Consider the following 19,466-nt stretch of genomic DNA (forward strand, 5'->3'; position numbering starts at 1 on the left):
ACAGAACAATTAAAACAAGATGTTTAGGAACAAGTCAAACCCTAACTTACCCATTCCCATTGCCAACTCCTGTGTGGAGCTGTTCAGATAAGTCTTGCTCCTGATGGCTAAAGATAGAAATGTTTTCCACTCTGATCTTGTTTGTCTTCTTAAAGAGTATTAGGGCAGGCCTCAAAATAGTTTTGGAGTTTGTTTAGTTCTCATTCTTTGACTTGGTTTAGTGCTGGAAGTCCCAGACACGCTGGCCCTGGAGACAGCAGAGGTCTAACTGGGGCAGGCGAGCAGGCTGGTGCCCAAACACAACCTACCACTGGAAACCTCTTACAAACCATGGTCAGGAGCAAGCAAAGACTGAAACCTTACAGTCTTGCTGCCAAGACAGAAAACTAATGATGACCTGTTTTAATGGCGCATGTTGCTTCTGTCTCCGATAGGAGCCATTTTGTGTCAACCAGCAGGGGTGAAGCTGAATCAGTCCCGTGCAGATGCAGGCTCCTTATCTCCCCCAGCCGTGCAGATGCTGGCTGCATCAGGAGCTCGTGTCGTTGCCAGGGCTGGTGGCCGGGTACCAGAAAGCTGGCTGCTGCTCCAGTAAGGGCTCCGGGTGCCCACTGGCACAGAACTGTGCTCTTCTTGCCAACTTCATAGCTAGTTCCTGGGTAATGCTTCTTCCCTGTGTGAAAACAGGGTGGATTTCCTGCAGGAAATTATTTTCATATTATCTTCAGTGAGATTAGGGTAATTTTCCCCTCACCAGCCAAAAAGAGAAAGTCTGACAATATGGTTTGGCTACTGCTGCCTTAACAAGTCGCCGTTGCTTCCATCAGAACTATGCTGATAGCTGGCAAGTTGCACCACCGGTGGGTGTGCTCAGCCAGGGCAACTCTATACTGTCCACCAGCGGTATTTGCCCCGGTTATCAAACACCAGGCACACAGCGCACTGTCTGTCACGCATCCCCCTTTTCTGTCTCCACCTTCCTGCCTGCCAGGCCACCCTAGAAACCATCCAGTGCCCTGCTCCACCACTAGTTCACCATGAAGTGAATGCTTTCTCACTGACTGAGCATGCAGGCCTTCCCCTGCCAAGATTGAGGAAAATCTTTTTTTTAAAAAAAATTATTAAAAAAAAAAAACAACCACTTTTATTTTTTTTTTTTTGGTTAAACCAAATTGGGGCTGAAGTGGTTTATTGATTAAGAAATGTGTAATTACCTGACAATCAGTGAACTATATGTTCAGGACCAATGTCACAACAGTTAAACCACAGTGTTAGACACTAATACATTCCTACAAGCTCCTCAGCATGTTTCTATAACCAATCTCCAAAGTATTCATCCCAGACACACAGACACCCACCCCTCTCTTTGCAGCAAAAGGGGTCACTTCTGGGAATGTGGGTTCCCCTGCTTACAACCTGCTCCTACAGGGGTTGTGGCCACTCCTGCTTTAGGGGTGTTCCCTACAACCACCTCGTGCACCCACTGGTGGGAAGGCAGCCCAGCAGGTCACCAGCAGTCCCATGGACAGGAGGCTGCTGCGCTGGGTCTGGGCAGAGGTGTGATGCCAGCAGGGTGACCACTGTCGGTGCTAGATTGGGTTTTCACTGCTGCTCACTGGGTCTCTCCCCACTCCCTTACAAATTTTGGTGCTTCTTGTGTACATCTTTTCAGATTGACACCTTCTTTGTTTCAAAATTCTCTCTGTCATTCCCTGGTTACCACTTACTCCAGCTGATGGTGGGTGTCTTCTTCAGCATGATCAGCTGAGGTCTGATGGTTGTTTCCCCCTGCAGCAAGATCAGTTTGGGGTAAATGCTTCCTCAGACAGTTTTGGGTTTCCCATTCACGCATGGTGTTTACACTGACTTTTCAATCTTAGCAGCTGTTGTCCATGTCATTTTGCCAAGGGTGAGCTGTGCAGGCACCCCTACAAGTGATGTTACACAACCATCAAGCTTGTATTAGAGAAAAGAACACGGCTGGATTTTGGAGGTCAGTTCCGTATATATTTATTTATATATATATACTTTTATATTTATATTCTGTATATATCTATTTTCTCAGGGCTTACAGTTCACAATGTTTTGAACTTAGTTACCTCAGCTTGCATAGCTCCATCTGATAATTCAAATGTGTTGTCACGCTCAGAGGACCAGACATATATGTCTGTAAGCCTAATCTCTTGTGACCCCATATCTGTGGGGGACAAGGAGGAGAAGGAAGAAGACTGGAAAGCTATTTTTGTCACGCCATGTTTTAGGACACTACAGACCCCACTTGAGATGAGGTAACGTACAGCAGCTCCTGGGTTTCCCCTGAATCTCCAAAGCAGAAAATCAGAGGGCAGGCCTCAGGCAGTGCCCTGTGGGACTGGGAAGCTCTGAGGGGACCACATGCTGGTATTCCCCTTGCGGGGACACTGAGGGTTGCTCCTGTCCCCTTCAAGGCCTCCTGCAGCTCCCAGAGGGGTGCAAATTGCCCGTGTGCCATGCAGCCTCTTGCTTTTGATCTGCGAGAGAGGACAGTCCATGCACTGCAGGGCTGCAGCAGCCCTAGCCACCCATTTCGTTCCTCGCCCCCTCTCACCTGTTGTGTGTGATGCAGGCTTGGTGCCAAGCTCTTGAGCAGCTGCCCTTTTCCAGCTCCCGGGCATGCCAGCGCGAGGAGGCCCAGCCCCGTTTGTTTGCAGCGGCAGCCCACGAATAGTAACTACTTAAGGCCATTTTGCACACTTCTGTCATCTTATAATTAGCACTCGGTCCCGCAGCCGGTGAGAGTCCCTCCCCACAGCCAGCCTCTCCCCTTCCTCTGCTGCATGTCGCAGCACAGCCCGCAGCCACCGTCAGAGATGTTTCTAGATCACACATTACCCGAATTTTCTGCCGGTCACCATCAGCTGCACAGTCTCATTTCCCAAGTCACCAAGCTGGATAAATCATGGCTTGGCTTTGCTCTACATTGTGCTCTTCTCTCTTGCTGCTGCATCAAAAGTAATTGTGTCTGCCCTCCTCCTGCACTGCAGTGAGACACCTCTGCCCGCCTGAGGTGCTTTCTTTGGGTCTCCTGTAAAGCAGGAAACCCAAAGCAAGCTGGGATCTCGTCATTAGATGGCTGTGCCCAAACCCACTGGAGAAAACCAGAGAGCTCCTCATGCACCAGCTCCTAAGGGCGCTGAGATAACCCCCTAACAAAGTCCATTTGCGTGTTGTTCTTTCCTTGGTGCTGGTGCACAGCTTTCCCTGGCCCTGTCCTTCCTCCTGCAGTTAATCTGAACACGGATATCTTTGCACATTTTGTTCTTGGCAGTTTCGAAAGTTGCCTGAGGCTCTTATCACCTTAAAAAATCAGATCATATAGTGGTGGCCTTAGAGACGGCCTGATTGATATCGGAGCAGCTGAACAAATGGTAAATTTGAATAAAATATGGCACCCTGTTGCCTATTAGTTCTGCTGATTCTGAGAGGATAATTTGCCAACATTAAGCAAAGTGCATGTCCCGAGCATCCATGGGACTGCGGATGTGGAAAAGGGTTTGCAGAAGTGCTGTGCAATCCTCATGAAGTGCCTTTTGCCCATTCCAGATCCTGCATGCCCCAGCCTGTGCAGTTACGGGGATCTGGTACCCCTGGCACTGCCAACCCCACTTCTCTGTGTATTTGTACAGTAATAGAGACGTTTGCGGGAAGAGGAGAAAGTTTCCTGGTGATCCTTAAACAAACAGTGATGAAGCCAGGAGCTCCTGCAGCTTGGCTCCCACAGGCACCACCAGCTCCGGTAGCGAGAGTGAGAACACGCTCGGGGGAAGATCGTGTTTCTGGGTAGCCATTTAGTCTGTAACCGTGATACGACTGCTCAGGTTTTTCAGATCATTCATTCTAGTTGCTTTCTCCAAACTCACTTTCTGTGGCCTCAGGAACTAACACTGTGGGAGAGTGCGCGGTCCCTTTCTCTTCTCTGATTTGGATATCACCATGAACCTGCCTGAGTACCTGATGCTGGCTTCATTTTGGGTGACCCCATTGCCTGGGCAGAGGGCAGGGAGGGCTGTGTTAGCTGCTGCTGTTCCACCTGCCCTGAACCAGCTTGTGAGGGGTTGTACCCGGCAGACTGGATGAGATGGGTCCTGACCCGAGGGTAAAGCTGGACACAGCATCCATGAGGTAGGCTAAGGAGCGGGCTTTGTGTTTGGGTGACCACACCGCAACCTACACACGATTCCCAGTGTGGTGTTTTTGTAGGGTAGGGGGCCAAAGCAAAAACAGCACCCAGGGCATCAGGAGGAGAGCAGGTTCTGCTCCCAAGTGACCCGGCAGGCCTGGTGGCCCAGCGGCTGAGACACGGCCTTGGCTACAGCAGCAATGGCGCTGGGTGCTAAAAGTGACCGCTTGTTCCTCCTGTGGTGCTCCTCTATTTATTGGCCTGATTGTAATCACAGCCTTCTTAACTTGTAAATGATACGTCCTCCCTACACGGCAGATGATGTTCACTCAGGTATCAGATACTGCTGTCTGTTTGCTCTCGTTATCGCCCACCATCAGCAGGTCTCTTTAAAGACCAGCTCTGACCAGCCACCATGCAGAAGGGAGACGCCATTTGTCCTCAGCCATCTGATCGGCCATTTTCCACCGCACAAATGTTGTTGAGGGCCGATTCCCCAGACCCAGGCTGGAAATCCCTGGGGCACACCTGGCTGGCTCCCTCTGACCACACGTGATGTACCACAGAGCCTTCAGCATACATTGCCCCTGGGTGCACTGACTCCCGTGTGACACTCCTCTTCCTAACCCCACGAGGCTTTGAGGAGCCCAGCTGCATGCCTAGGCATGGGGAGGCTGTGCTCAGCCTTGCAGGGTGCCATCACCTCGAGGTGCCCATTCCCGGCAGACCAAAGCCCAAAAAATCAGGCCTGAGCAGGTCGCTTTAGGGGCTGGCTGTGTGTGGTGGCCATGGGGTGCCTGGAGAAGGGCCCCACGTTGGGGCTGGCCCCTGGGGACAGCGGGCTGGCTGGCGTGCGGTTGCCTAGCCTCCTGAGCAACCAGAACGGGCGGAGGGAAGGCTGACAGAGCAAGCCTGCAGCTTAACAGCAGGAAGACACCGGGGCGCCATGTCGTGACCAGGAGGAAGTTCAGAGGTAAATACATCCCAGTGGGGCACGGCAGCCGGGCTGCACGTGTGACTCAGCTGTGTCGTGACACTGTGGGACTTGGGCATCTTGGTGAACTTCCATCGTGGATGGGGATCCCAAGGCTGCACCAGAGCCCTTTGCCCCTTCCTGGGGTCCCCTCACAACGAGCTGCGGGGCCGGGACCCCCACAGGGTGCCGCAGCTTTCCCCCCCCCCCCCCCATCATCAGGCCGGCCCCTCCCTGAAGGTCACCTTGCGAGGGCGGCTGCGCCCTCCTCAATAAATAAATAAATAAATAAATAAAAATAAAATAAAATAAAGAATATATTAATTAAAAAAAAACCACACACACACCATCCCGGCAGGTGCCTCGCGGCGCCCCCTCCCCTCCCGTCCCGTCCCCTCCCCTGCCCGCCCCCCGCCGCCTGCCAGTGGCTGCGGCGCCGTGCGGGCGGGGCCCGCGCCCTATATGAAGGGCTGCGGAGGGCGCCGAGCGCGGCCGCTCCGTGCCCGCTGGGCTCCGCTGCTTCACCCCCCGCTCCTCCGTGCTCCGACAGCCCCCGGACCCCCTCCAGCGCCCCCTCCCCTCCCCGCAAGCCCCCTCCCCGCAGCCCGTCCCGGTGCCGCGGAGCCCGCCCGAGCCCCTCAGCGCTCACCCCCCCCTTCCCTCTCCCCATCCCCTCGGCCGCCCCCCGCTCGCTCGCCATGGCCCGCGGGAAGGCCAAGGACGGCGACGGCAACTGGAAGAAATTCATCTGGAACTCGGAGAAGAAGGAGCTGCTGGGCCGCACCGGGGGCAGCTGGTGTGAGTGTGGGGCGGGGGCATGAAGGGGGGGGAGCCGGCGGCGGGGCGACCTTGTGAGGGCGCCTCGTCCTTGGCGCTGCCTCGCCCCGCAGGGAGGGCAGCGGGGCCCTGCCGGAGCCCCCCGCGGGTGCTGGGGTGCCCCGCGATGCTGAGCCTGGCCCTGGCGTGAGGGAGCAGCCCCAGGTGCCAGCCCTGGCTCCGCTGGACCGCAGCGGGCTCCTGCCCTGCCCCTACGTGAGCTGAATGGGGCTGTGGGTGCGCACCCATGGGTGCCCGCTGTGCCCGAGGCTCCGCAGTGCTCGCAGCACGGAGGCAGAGCGAGCCCTCCTCGTGCCCAGCCGCCTAGGAGCGATGTCAACCTGCAGGCTGGCCGTCCCGTTCCTCCGTCATAAGCCTACCTGGTGTGGGAAGCTGTGTGGCGCAACCCCCTCGCGCTGGGTTGCCGTGTGTTTGTTCTGAAACCGTGACCTTTAAGGTGTCTCTGGGGCTAGGAGCATCCCGGCTGGGAGACCGGTTCAATAAGCTACCTCCCAGCGCCGGCCTTTTGATGTTACAAAAACTCAAAGGCGTTACGCTGCGGACAACAGCATTAGTGTTTGGTTTGTTACAACAGCACCTCCTATGACCGTGCTCTGGAAAAAATTTCCAAATGTCTTTGACGTCACGACCATTTGCTTTACGCTGCCTGGATACCAAAGAGTGCTTTAACTCCTGGAGCACCGCGATCCGCACCGAGCTCTGCTCACCAGCCATGGCTGCCGCCCCGCTCTCCGGCGGACGAGAGGATGGAGTGTCTTTCTGAGCCTGGCCCTCCTGATCCTTTCTTTCACAAATGGAAAACGAAATCCACCAGAAATGGCTGCTTTAATGAGGAGGCTTCTCCACTGATGGAGCTTTTTTGTGATGGGGCTCAGGAGAGGAGGAATACCTTCACTACTGCTTCCTCCCCTGCCCTTGTATCTGTTCACCTTGAGTCCTCCATGTAAACCTCGTCCGCATTCGCGATTAGGCTAGGACGCCGGGATCGAGCAGGCTCTTTGAAGTGTTCCTCGCTGCAGTGCTTGTTCCCGCAGCCTGATTAGCCCCTAGTTGCTTGGCATGGGCTGGCTTATCCTTCCTGTAGGTGGCCTGGTGATGCCTAGTACAGCGTGTTACTGTGCAGTTAATCAGTTGAGATAATCCCTGTAAACTGGTAACCGATACCCAGAGTCTGAGCTGCGCTGCCTCTCAGGCTCTTCCCCCCCGCTAGGATTATTCTAGGCATCTCCTTTCAGACCCAAACTAAATTTAGTCCTTCATTATTACATAATTCAGTTTTTAATTGGTATGAGCGGTGCTGGCGTGCCTTTGTAGATGCGCAAGGTTGGTAAATGCGGAGTGCTGTGACACGCTGAAGTGCTTGCCTTCATTTGAGATTGAACCTTGGTGCTGATTTGGGCCTAAAATCTGCCTCTGTTGTCTCTGGTGGAGGCCAGAGTCTGAATTATTAGGGAGGTCACACTTGACCAATGCTTGTAAACCTGAATCTAATAGCTCCTGTGGGCTCTGTGGAAATAGCTCTGATGCCCAGAGTGGTGTGGAGTGTGTAGCACTGCCTATAGCACGTTGACTTGCGTTGGGCTGGTGCTTTGCTGAAAGCCTGGCACCTTGTGGTAGCCTTGGTCAGCCAAGGGATCCATTAAAATATGGGAGAACGCATTGTAATCCTCACCCTTTATGATCCCAAATTAATTGGGGCTTGATTCGATTCATCTTTCCGTTTGTTTTCTCTTGCAGTTAAGATCCTCCTCTTCTATGTCATCTTCTACGGTTGCCTGGCAGGTATTTTCATTGGGACCATCCAAGTGATGTTGCTCACCGTCAGTGAATTTGAACCCAAATACCAGGATCGAGTGGCACCTCCAGGTAACTAACGAGGAGGCCCGTGCCGGCCCGGGTGCAAGCTGTTCTGGGGAGGCGGTTTGGTTACTCACCTCCAGGAGGAGGATGAAATAAGCATCTCGTTGCTGCAACACATATTTGTAGGGGGTGGGTATGTTCTAAGCCTTCTGTGTTAACAGCACGGGAAATCGAAGGCAATCCAGACAGAATTAAAGGTTGCATCACATGGAGTGTGCCTCCTCTCGGAGAGGAACTCGAACCTGGATTGTTGCTCTCCCCTTTCCCTAAACAGAAATGATGCAGTGAGGCTCAGGTTTTGCTCAGGAATGAGCTCTGTGACAGAACTGGGTTCAGTTTTTCTTCATAGCCACTGCGCTCCTATGGGAAAATGAAGGGACAAAGGGAAAATGCTGGCTTCATCCTTGAAACTGGGGTGCACAAGGAGAAAGGGGCAGTACCAATTGTGGATGTGCTTGCTGAATTGTGCTGGTTAATGCTGAGCTCTGCTCTGTGAGCCGGAGGAGGTAACGGCATCTGCAGAGGGCTGTTTCCCTTGATGTCGAGTGGGGAGGGTTAGAGGCAGCTCCTGATGGACGGCCTTTCTCTGTTAGACAAAACAGGAGCCCCTGCTCGAGGTGCAAACGTGCTGAGAGCCCCCCTCTTGTTGCTGCAGACGGGGTGAGCAGCCACTGCCGCAGGTCAGGCTCTGCTGCGCTGGTTCCTGCCGCAGCCAGCGGCCGCACGGAGCGTGGCAGGGAGCTGCGCAACTGCTGCTTGCCCACATTGCAAATGACCTTGAGGCTGCTTGGCACTGGCTATGGTAATGATCTGCCTCCAGTTGCTCTGTAAAACAGTTCAGAAGCTTTTAATAACGGTGGTATTTAAGTGACAATTGTGAGGCTGACGGCTTGTAGCTGCAGAAGCTGGCTCTAGTGTCACACGGTGTTTTACAGCCCCACTGTCTGCAGTGCTGCTATGCTGCAACTGTTCCCTGCTCTGACAGCACGGGGAGCGTTGCCTTCACCAGATGGTGCTAATCTCCGCAGAGAATCATCTTTTTCAGATAACTGCTTTTCCACCAGCATTTTTTAAACAAAACAGACTGAAATTGCTGGCTTAGTATATGGCATTTAAGGTACCAGCATGGCTGGGTTAAGTGCTGTCTGGAGCACTGTATCCAGCTCTGCATCAGGCTTCTGATGCTTGCAGGAAGGACTAAACTGTCACTGGTGCTGACCAGAGCTGTTCGCTGCATTTGGAAGACTAACATGGGTAATGGTGGAAGAGTTATTTTTTTTAATGTGTTTTTCCTCGGCTGAAGCCCAGTGGTCTTACCAGACATGAAATAATTAGCAAAGAAACTGGATCTTGGGTCACATCCAGACAGACATGCTGTTTAGCCTGATGTCACATAATTACTCATTCTAGGTAACTTAGAATTATTGCAAACCCCCATTACCCAAAGCTAATTTCAAAGCAACTTGGTAGTAAAATCTCTGTGCAAGATCTCAGCCTGCAGAGGGTTTGTCTCTTAATTAAATACTGCACCACTTTTCTGAGCTTTGTCCTTTTTTTTAACAACAACAGCAACAAAAAAAAAAAGAATTTCAAGATGCTGTTGTAGTGGGTGCCATAGGAAGCAAAATGGAGGACGGCTGAAAAGGCTTTGGGGGATCTTTTGAGTTTGAAATGGGCTTTCAGGACTTAAATCAACCAGAAAAAAAAAATCTAACTCCCGAACAAATGGCAGCCTGCTTGGAAAGGGTTTCAAACCCACTGTAATGGCACATGAATACCATTTAAAGGGGACACTTACCTGCTAACAGCACAGAGCCCTTGGCAGGCCATCATCTGACTTACTACCAATGTGGATGAGCCTGCGTGAGGTGTGCTGTCAATGTCAAGTTTGTTTCTTGCCCTGCAGCACGGCACCCATTAGACCACAATGTGCCCAAATAAACTTTTAACAAGGGCTTTATCGAGGCTGTGCTGAGTTGTGCACCGCTGCCTGCGGGAGGTCAGCAGTCCCCGTGTTCCCATGCTGCTTGCGGTCTCCTGCACTGCAAGCAGAACTGCATTTCTGACGATTAGCACGCTTGCTCATGTACACAGTGAGCATCGAACTTCCCATGAACTGGGAGCCATGCGGACTGTGAACTACTTAAAATAAAATGTGGTGCAATTCTAGTTCCTGGTTCTTGTGGGGAGAGTTGCAAGCCAAGTATATTGGCAGCTTGAAAACTAGAGGGCAAGTCCCTTCAGTTTGCACCTTCCCTAACCGTCTTGGGCTCACATGAACCTCTCCTTCAAGGTTTGCAGGAAAAAAAATGCTGTAGGGGCTGCTGCAATCTCATTCCTGTTCTGCAGTACACAAATTCACTAACAGTGGCAGAAGCTACAGGATGTTTCATTGAGTTATTGATAGGGGCACAGCACTGAAAGCCATAAAGTGCTATTTTTAAATATCATTAACATGCTAATTGGTTCCTGCACCACTTGGCTGTGCATTTCCAGGATAACTTCCCTCCTGGGGGAAGGGGCAGTGCAGTTCACCTTGTCCAGCCCTTGCCACGGGGACAGCCCCTGCTCCTGGTACATTTCCACCTGTGCCGTGCCTCGGGCTCTGCTTTGCCACAGCCCTTACCCTGCTAAGGGGGAAGGGGGGGGAATTGCCTTTGAAACACAGAGTGCCAAGTGTTTCCCTGAATCCATTTTCTTTCCTGACCCAATCTAAATCGGGCTGTGTATCCTGCCATCTTGTGGTGCTTGCCCTGCGGAACACAGTCCACCTGCCCTACAGCTGGTGTGGGGGGGGAGCCCACAGCTGCCTGAGGCTGTTCAGGAGTGGCTGCAAAGGGTCAGGAGATCTCATGTCCTCGTGTCCCTGCTGGTTTAAACACCATCTTGCCACGATGTGCTTGGGCAGTGCTGGTGTGGTGTGTATTCCCCAGCTGGCTTACTTCTCAGATAGTATCTGGGAGGTGGAAATGAGAGCGACAGGAAAGCCCCAAGGAGCAAGTGCCTCCTCCTGTCGAGTCACGCTTTGCTGCTGCCTCTTGTCGCAGCACCAGAGTACGAGAAATACCTGGATCTCGAGCTCCAGAGACACAACCTGCCTCCAGCTGAGCAGACCTTGCATTTGTAGAGAACTTGCACCTGCTTTCTGCACTTCTGTGGTGAGGCAGGCAGTGGTTAGGAGCTGGGAAGGACATCCATGAGTGCGGAGGCTCTCAAAGTCCGTCCTCACTGAGCGAGGCTGGCGGGGGTGCGTTGGGTAGGGATGGTGTAGTGGTTGCTAAATTGGTCATCTGTGTCACCCGAGTGGTGCTCAGACACAGCGTGAACCAGGAGAACGTGGTGCTGGGAAGTGAGCACAGCGTGATGAAGCAGCTGTTGTCACTACAGGCTTGCACAACCATTCCTAATAACGAGCTTGACCTACTGCTCCTGGCTTCTTCCCCTTCACCCTCCAGACGCATTTTTCTGAAGTCTTGCTCCTGCAGCGTAGAGCGACGAGGTCTGTGTAGGGATTGAGTTTTAAATGAAATGGGATAAATGTGACTTTAGTCTGTAACAGCGTTATGGAAGTAGAATGGTAGCTGGAAAAAATAATGGCCTCACACTTGCTTCATTTTAGATATCCTGATGCAGTCACGGAGTTAGCCAACAAAAAGAGGCGTCGTGTTGTTAAGTCAAGGCATCGTTCGTTGCTTAGTGGCTGGTGTCAGTCAAGTGCGAACAGCAGTCTGACTTCCTAGCAGTGTCCTCTAAGGCAACTGCGGAAATAGTATTTCAAAAGCAGCTCTGTCACCGTTTTCCTAGCAATCAGTGACTTGATTGTTCCATGTTGTGGGCAGCAGCATCACTACACGTGACTGGTGCTTCTCCGGTGATAGCATGAGACGAACCGCGGCCAGCAGGACATCACTGCACAGTGAGGGAGCGTTGCTTGGACTCCTGGCTATGGGAACACTTGAGACTTCATTTCTTTCCCCCTAGAGCTTGCTCATGAATGGCTTCCTCGTGTGCTCAAGTCCCTAAGAGGCTTAATCATCCCTGTACTTCATTAGTGCTGCATATTTCCTTACGTGCCTATTGGCCCCTGGTAGGTAGCTCTGGCATGGCTCAACTTGGTAAATTTTTTCCTTATTTTTTTTCCTTACTTGTTTCAGTTCTCGCAGTAGGGGTGAGAGAAGGTTTCAGAAGGGCTGCAGAAGTGTTTCAGAGAGGAAGGGTTCACTGGTAGTGAAGCTTTTATTTTGGATATGAACATAGAGGTGGCACAGCAGGGATGGCAAGGAAGGAAATAAGTGATAAGTCTGTGTGTAGGGCTCCGTGCAGTCAGTCACAGGCATGTGAGTATGGAAGTGGTGGTGAAAACCAGTGATGGATCTTTTTGAATCAGGATAAAGCACCTTTCATCTTCACATCGATTGTCCTGTTTGCCTGATGAGTGCTGCTCTGCACATCGGCACCCGGGTGTGGACCTGTCCCAAAGGCAGACCCTGTGGGTCGGGAGCCTGTTCTCCAGGTCACTGGCCAGAAGACTGGCTTTGGGCTGGGTGTGTTGGTGGCCAGGCTGCCGGGGCCTCCGCAGGTGCTCGTGCTGCCCTTCCCCTCACCTCTGCCTCGCCTGCGCGGGTGCCTTTACGCACTGCACTGCCTTGGATAAGATAAAAAGCAGGGGTGGGGACTTGCTGCCAGGGGTCCTCAGCGCAGCCGATAGTTCAGCTGCCTGGCCAAAGCTTATTAAGGCCTGGCTGAGCTTTCTTGAATGTTATATTTACACACCCCGATGATAACTGTAACCTGAACTCTGGAGGAGGCAGACCCAGATAGCCACTTGAAGCGACTCTCAGCCTGTTGCTTCCTAGCGGGCTATAAATGCAAGGAGAGGCTGGCAGCACAGACTGAACACAGTTTATATGTTTATAACCATTTGTGAAGCAAGAAAGCAAATAATTAATTGAAAAGGGATTGAAAACTCAACTGATTTCGTAGGGTGAGCCCTAACTCTGCTGGTGGAGCACCGAGCTGCTTCTAAACTTGTAACGCTCGCCCTGGCCTGTTTGTACCACCGGGAGATTGGAGAGGGCAGCGCTGCTTCCTGGAATAAAACTCGAAACTGCAAGCTGCTCGCTGGACGTCTCGCTATCTTTGGCTACTCGGAGCTGCGTTTAGGGGAACAAAGCTAATCTTTGTCCTGGGTTACAAATTCCACCTCAGTGGGCAGGGGAGTGGTGAGCTGGCCCGAGGAGGGACTAAGCAGAAGCACTCAAGTGGCTTTGGAAAAACGGCAGGAGTCACAAGCTCCTGTGGGCTGGGGCCAGCCAGCTAAGCTGCCCGAGTTCTGTGCTGGAGGAACTTGTTGGCAACAGACCTGCTGTCAAAGCAAATGCTGCTCCCCTGCTCCTTTTTTTTGTTCTCGCTAAAGTGGAGATGACAAACTGAACACAAGTTGAGACCTCAATAATTACAGTGGCAGCCGCAAAGGCAGCGTGAGCTCCAGTTCCCATTACTTTAAGCTTAAGCGTTAGCCGTGCATCAATGCATTCAATTAAAACGTGACCTGAGCTTCACGCAAGAGCAGCTATTTCCAAGTCCCATAATGACAAGCAAAGGGCTTGGCATTTTTCATCATCCACAGCCATTACTTGTATCCAGTGCCTTCTGCCCATGCATTCTTTTTCTACTCATCCTCCGAAAGTCGAAATTGGAGCTGGTTACTCAGCCCAGAATGTAGGGCAGTCTTTTGAACGTCTCTCCTGTGTGGAGGTGTTTCTTGCTCAGTGGTGTGTTTCTGATTATAGAGCTCAGGATGCTATTTCTACGGCCAGAAATGATGTTTAAGGAGTGAAGAAACGAGTCAAAATGATCAGGCTGACGAACTCACTGAGAAAATGTCTCCTGCCCTGCATCCCACAAGGGAAACGTGGAGAGGCCATACCTAACTTAGGGAGCCCCCCTCGTCTGCTGTTGCAGGGGTTGATGAATGGGCATCCCCGATGCACCCTAAACGTGTAGCATTGCACCCTGTCAGGGACATGTGTTGGAGAAGCCTTCCAGGGGAGTTTGGTTGTGTGATGTTCTCTCACAGTTTCCCTTCTGCCCTCGGGGAGGAGGCAGCAGTGGGCAGGGGGCCTGCGGCTGGCTGTTTTTCTGGAGAAAAACCTTGACTTGTAGCCTCCCTTCTGCCTCTGTGATTTTTATCTGCTTAGTGATGCAAACACCGTGACGAATATTCCAGACTGTTGTTGGAAAGAGGAGATAAGAGCGCTTCAGAACCTCCCCTCTAGTGAGCTTGTTTTGTGCAAGTCCTGAGGTCTGAAAAATGCAGATTAGTAAGCACGCTTTATGCTCTCGGTGTGTGTAGCGTTGCCCGGAGGCTGTGCAGCTCCTAATGTTTTCTTTCTGATTTTGCTTTCTTTAGGACTGACCCAAGTCCCCCAGGTACAAAAGACAGAAATTTCCTTCACTGCCTCCGACTCTAAAAGTTACGAGCCGTACGTGAAGAATCTTGAGAAGTTCTTGAAGGACTACAGCGCTGATCAGCAAACTGAAAACATCATATTTCAGGACTGCGGGGGTAAGTCTGGGTGGTTTCCTACGGTTGAGGTCTCTGGCCGGTGCCTCTGTGTCAGGCCTATCAAAAAGGAGGGTTAGCAGCGGTGTTCTGTCTTCAGCTGTTCCTTGCATTGTTACCAGAGCCACGCTGGTAAACTTTAACTGGTAGACTTTGGTTTCAGTCTCATTACTGCTCATTAAACAATTAGTTGAGACAGACCACATTTGGCCAGGGACGTACCTAAGAAGCTTACTGCAATGGGTGTGTGGCCAGGGACTTGCAGATTTCACTTGGCCAAAGGTGCAGCTGACTCTCAAAAGCGCCTGGCACTGACCTTATATCCTCCCTGAAAGCCACGGGGGGATTTTGCAGGTGACTTTGCTGAAGCCAGTGTCGGTCTTCCTGATGCAATGCAGCAAAGCATCGGGAAGATGTTAATCTTTAACAGATTATATGCAATGATGGGGAATCAGACTGTCGCCTCATGTGAGACGTGCATGTGAAATCTGAGGGGAACCCGCTCGTAAAAGCTGATAAAAAAATCTCTGTGCCAGCGAATTGCAAATGTGTTTGCTCTTTGGTAGCCCGTAGGAAGCCTCAGATAGAAAACAAAGCCCCCACAGACTTGCTGGTCTGCGATCAGCCTGCGTGTGGGGGAGTGGCTGGGTGCAGGTCTGTGCTGTCAGCCTCTAGAAGGTGGCGTCACCTGCCTGGGCAAGTGGGAAATCCCGACGGCACGGTGAAGCACAAATATAGCTGTTCCTGACGAGCAGAAGGTTGAGTTGCATACGTTTGTTTTTCCATTCCTCCACCATGGCAGAGATGCCTATGGATTACAAAGACAGAGGACCATACAGCGATACCCAAGGCCAGAAGAAGGTCTGCAAATTCAAACGTGAATGGCTGGAAAACTGTTCTGGAATACAGGATCCCACCTTTGGGTACAAGGATGGCAAACCATGCATCCTCGTCAAGCTCAACAGAATTATTGGCTTCAAACCTAAGGCAAGTATCCCTTCCCTTTGTAACAGGAGCTACTGATAAGGACGGGGAGTTGGCTGCAGATTTGCTGTGGCTCTGGAGCAGTTACTGAATTTGTGCCTGCGCTTCTGTCTCTGGAGGGAGATAAGCATGAAACCCGTTCTGCAGTGGGGGGACTGTGAGGCCGTTTGAATGGCTGGCTTTAAAAGTACGTTTCTTTAAAAAGCAAACTGCACACTGCAAGCTTATGGCGAGCAGCAGTGAGCTCTGACAGCACGAGCTGCTGGTGAACTGCCTGGTGACTCGCAGAGCCTGCTAATGGCCTGCTCTGAGGAGGTGTTCTCTTCAGCTGGTAAAACCCACTTTAACCCTGCGCTTCTGCGTGACCGTTGCAGACCTACCGTGTCTGTAATGAGCTCAGCAAATTGTGTCACGCCTCCATCTTCTCCGTTCTTTCCTCAGGCAGTGCGGAGTTGCCTGGCTTGCTAAAACCACTTAATTAAATGGAGTAGTGCTATATTAGGCATTAGGCTGATACATGTCTGTAAAGCGTAAACTACATCGGAGAGTTTGGCAAAGCTCTTACTGCAAGAAAGGTGAGGAGATCTTTAGGTGATTTAATGCAGCTTCAGAAATGCTGGTTTATATCTGCTGTCACCCTTGGCTCGGGCTGGGCTGGATAGCAGGTGTGCAGTGACGCTGAAGGAAGTTCAGCTGCACAGGAACCGCTTTTACTTGCAGGTTTTTCCCCAGCACGTTTAAATGCTAAAATGTTCTGTAAGAACTCGGCAGCAGAGTGCGTGTTCCTGAATGAGGCGCTGTGCAAAACACACCTCTCCATCTTCTGGGGGGAAAGCAGTGCAAATGGTGCGGCAAGCAGCCTTCATCACCACCCATCAGTGTCGCTGAGAGCAGGGGGAAGGGTACTGACTGGCCAGCTGACGTGTTTTGAGGAATGTTGCCTACAAAGGGGACTGCCCTGTGCTAGAATTCAGTTGAATTTTGAATCATCTGATCCTGGGTGGCAACAGCAGGTGCATTAGAACAGGCACATGCTGTGCTTGGTACCTGGCGGTTGTAGGATGGCAGGAATGTTTGTAGGATGTAGGATGGCGCATGTTTGATGATCGGGGAAGAGAAGGGGTCGGTGCCTGCCTCCATTCCTTGCCACAGGGCTCTGCAGAGCTCCGGGCTGCGTTAGAGAGCAGGGTCTGGTGGAGGTATGACTTCACACGCTTCCCTCAGGAATGGCGCACGTGTCCAAGGCAGTCCTCGTCTCCCCCATTCCACGCTTCATCAGGGACCCTACAGCTCTGGTGTTGCCAAACACGTGAAGCCAAACTCCTCTTAGTAAGAGACCAACGTCGGAGCTGACGCTCCCAGCTTTCCCTCAGACACTTGGAGCCTTTGTCCTTCCGTGCCGGTGATGTCAAAGCTGGGGAACGTCAGGGTGTGCCTGCCTCTATTGTTCCGCGCTGCGCTTTCCAGCCCTAACTGCACTCACCTGGCGCAGAGGTAGCAAAGCTTCCAGCAGAGCGTCTCATTCTGCCACTGCGTGACATTTGCACAAACCCTGCTGGCAGCTGGTGCTCTACCATGAGACGCTTTCCTCAGTGAAATGAAAAATACCCTGAAGTGCTTGCTTTGGCAGCCAGAGCAGCTTTACGTGGGTTAACTTTTGTGTTGTGTAGTTGTGTTACGTGTCCTCCCAGGAACAGGCACCAGTTGCTGCTGCCTCTGAACTTGAGCTGGAAGGGATCCCCGTTAGCTGTTAGTTTGGTACCACTGAGCTTTGCTGCTGCCAAGAGGCGTTCAGCGTGTAACGTTGCCTTGGTTTGGGTTTCTTCTAGGCTCCGGTAAACGAAAGCCTTCCTGCAGAGGTCATGGCAAAATACAACCCGTACCTCATCCCCGTGCACTGTGCTCCCAAGGTAAGTGAGATGCAACGAAGGCGCAATCAGCATACTGCAGGCAGGGACTCCCCGAGTCTTCGTCCAGCCGGAGCTTCCTCGCTCTGCCTTCCTGCAGGCAGTTGGGGTGGTTTTCACTTGGGAGCTCTTCCCAAAATGTCATTGCTGAGGAAGGAACAACAGCAGTGTTGTTCCTCCTCACAGAGAGGGGCAACAGCAGGGCCAAGGAGTAAAAGGGATCCTCAAAATAGCTTCCAAGTGGTATGCTGGAGTTCTTAGCAAGGATGGTTGAAAAATGGCTCTGGCGGAGATGCTTTACCTTGAATATTACAACTGCTGAGGAACAGCAGAGGCTTCTTGTTCCATTAGTTTTTTAACCACAGATGGTGCATTGGTATGACAAGCAGCTGTGGTGTCCTCTCTATGTACAAAGAAGTGGCTGAGTTTTTTTTTAAAAAAAAGCTCTTTTCCTGGATGATACACGCTTGGAGGCGCTTCCTTTTGCAGCGGCAGGTAGGACAGCTCATGACTGTCCTTTCCACTATGGGGACGGTCCTTGTGCTGTCAGGCTGAGGATGGGTGGTGACCAAAGAGAGCGCACAGCATTGGTGAAAAGCAGGTGGTGGGAAAACAGCTGCAAAATGCAGCGCTGGGATAACGAGCATCTCTTGTTCTTGCCCATCTCTCAGAGAGAAGAAGATGCAGACAAAATAGGCACAGTGGAGTACTACGGGATGGGAGGCTACTCCGGCTTTGCCCTGCAGTACTACCCCTACTACGGCAAGCTCCTGCAGCCGCGGTACCTGCAGCCGCTGGTGGCAGTGCAGTTCACCAACCTGACCTACGACGTGGAAGTGCGCGTGGAGTGCAGGGCCTACGGGCAGAACATCCAGTACAGCGACAAAGACCGCTTCCAGGGACGCTTTGATATTAAATTTGACATAAGAAGCAGCTGATTGTAAGCACAACTCTCTTTCCCCCCTCTCCTCCTCCTAGCCATTTAAAAAGGTTTAAAAAAAAAAAAAAGAACAAAAAAGAAAACCTACTAGTCTTGAACAAACTGTCATACGTATGGGACCTACACGTAATCTATATGCTTTACACTAGCTTTCTGCATTTACTAGGTTAGAATGTAAACAAAGTGTAGCAATAGCGACAAATATTTATTCTACTGTAAATGACAAAAGAAAACAAAATTGAGCCTTGGGACATGCCCATTTTTACTGTAAATTATGATTCCATAACTGACTTGTAGTAAGCAGTGTTTCTGGCCCCTAAGTATTGCTGCCTTGTGTATTTTATTTAGTGTACAGTACTATAGGTGCATACTCTGGTCATTTTTCAAGCCATGTATTGTATCTGTTTTCTACTTCTCGTGAGCAAAGACTTTTGCTGTCCAAGGTGTAAATACTCAATGGGACTAGAACTGGCATGATACTTCTAATTATTTTGTTCCTTTTAAAAGAAAGGCCCACCTGTGAGACTATATTTAACAGCACTCCATAAGGCTTCTGACTTTTCTGTGGTGTTAGGGTATTTTATTTGGAGGGGTGGCAGGGGAAACTAACTTAAGTGAAGTTAAAGAGAATAAATGATTGTGTACTGTGCTTGTAGCGAATGCTGTCTCTCTCTCTCTCTTTCTCTCTCTCTCTCTCTCTCCACCTTTTCCCTCATCCTCCAGTATGTTGTGTGAGAGACCTGGGTCAGACTATCACTCCCCTCGGTGATAGGCATAACTCTTTGCTTTGTATATTTTCTTTTTCTTTTTTTTTTTTTTCTTTTCCTGCTGGAGGCATCGCACACTGTGGTGCTAATGTCTTTATTGAATGTTTTAACCATTTTCATGGTGGACGAATTTTATATTTATGCAGTTGTACAATTTTATTTTTTCTGCAAGAAAGTGTAATGTATGAAATAAACCAAAGTCACATGTTTGAAAATAAATCTTTATTTTAAACTTTATAAAAGCAATGCAGTACCCCATAGAATGGTGTTAAATGTTGTCTAAAGTGCAAAACTCTATGTTCTAACATGTAATAATAGCCAGGAGTACAGTGCTCTTGTTGATCTTGTATTTCAGTCAGGTTGAAACATTGGACAAATAAATGAATGAACACACTGCTTGGTGTCCACGGCTTTTGCTTTGCGTGGGGATAGAGGCTCTCAGTTGTCCAGGATCTTGAAGAAGTACTGCACCTA

The 19,466-nt window shown here is 51.0% G+C and overlaps 2 protein-coding genes across 5 annotated transcripts in view; one reads left to right on the forward strand and one right to left on the reverse strand.

Annotated features, from left to right (window-relative positions):
- The first annotated feature begins 5,704 nt into the window (after positions 1–5,704).
- Positions 5,705–19,385, forward strand: ATP1B1 (ATPase Na+/K+ transporting subunit beta 1). Its single transcript, XM_084523204.1, has 6 exons — positions 5,705–5,930; positions 7,707–7,835; positions 14,242–14,397; positions 15,197–15,381; positions 17,208–17,288; positions 17,957–19,385. Exons 1-6 carry the CDS (start codon positions 5,831–5,833, stop codon positions 18,221–18,223), a joined length of 918 nt encoding a protein of 305 aa, XP_084379330.1. The 5' UTR covers positions 5,705–5,830; the 3' UTR covers positions 18,224–19,385.
- NME7 (NME/NM23 family member 7) overlaps positions 19,198–19,466 on the reverse strand; it is a 93,143-nt gene continuing 92,874 nt past the window's right edge. For all 4 annotated transcript variants that reach the window (XM_084523151.1, XM_084523152.1, XM_084523153.1 and 1 more), the window contains one exon: positions 19,198–19,463. In XM_084523151.1, the coding sequence (XP_084379277.1) occupies positions 19,431–19,463 (33 nt within the window). In that variant the 3' untranslated portion in view covers positions 19,198–19,430. The remainder of the gene's footprint in view (positions 19,464–19,466) is intronic.

Source organism: Aythya ferina, assembly GCF_964211825.1.
Source record: "Aythya ferina genome assembly, chromosome: 1".
NCBI lineage: Eukaryota > Metazoa > Chordata > Aves > Anseriformes > Anatidae > Aythya > Aythya ferina.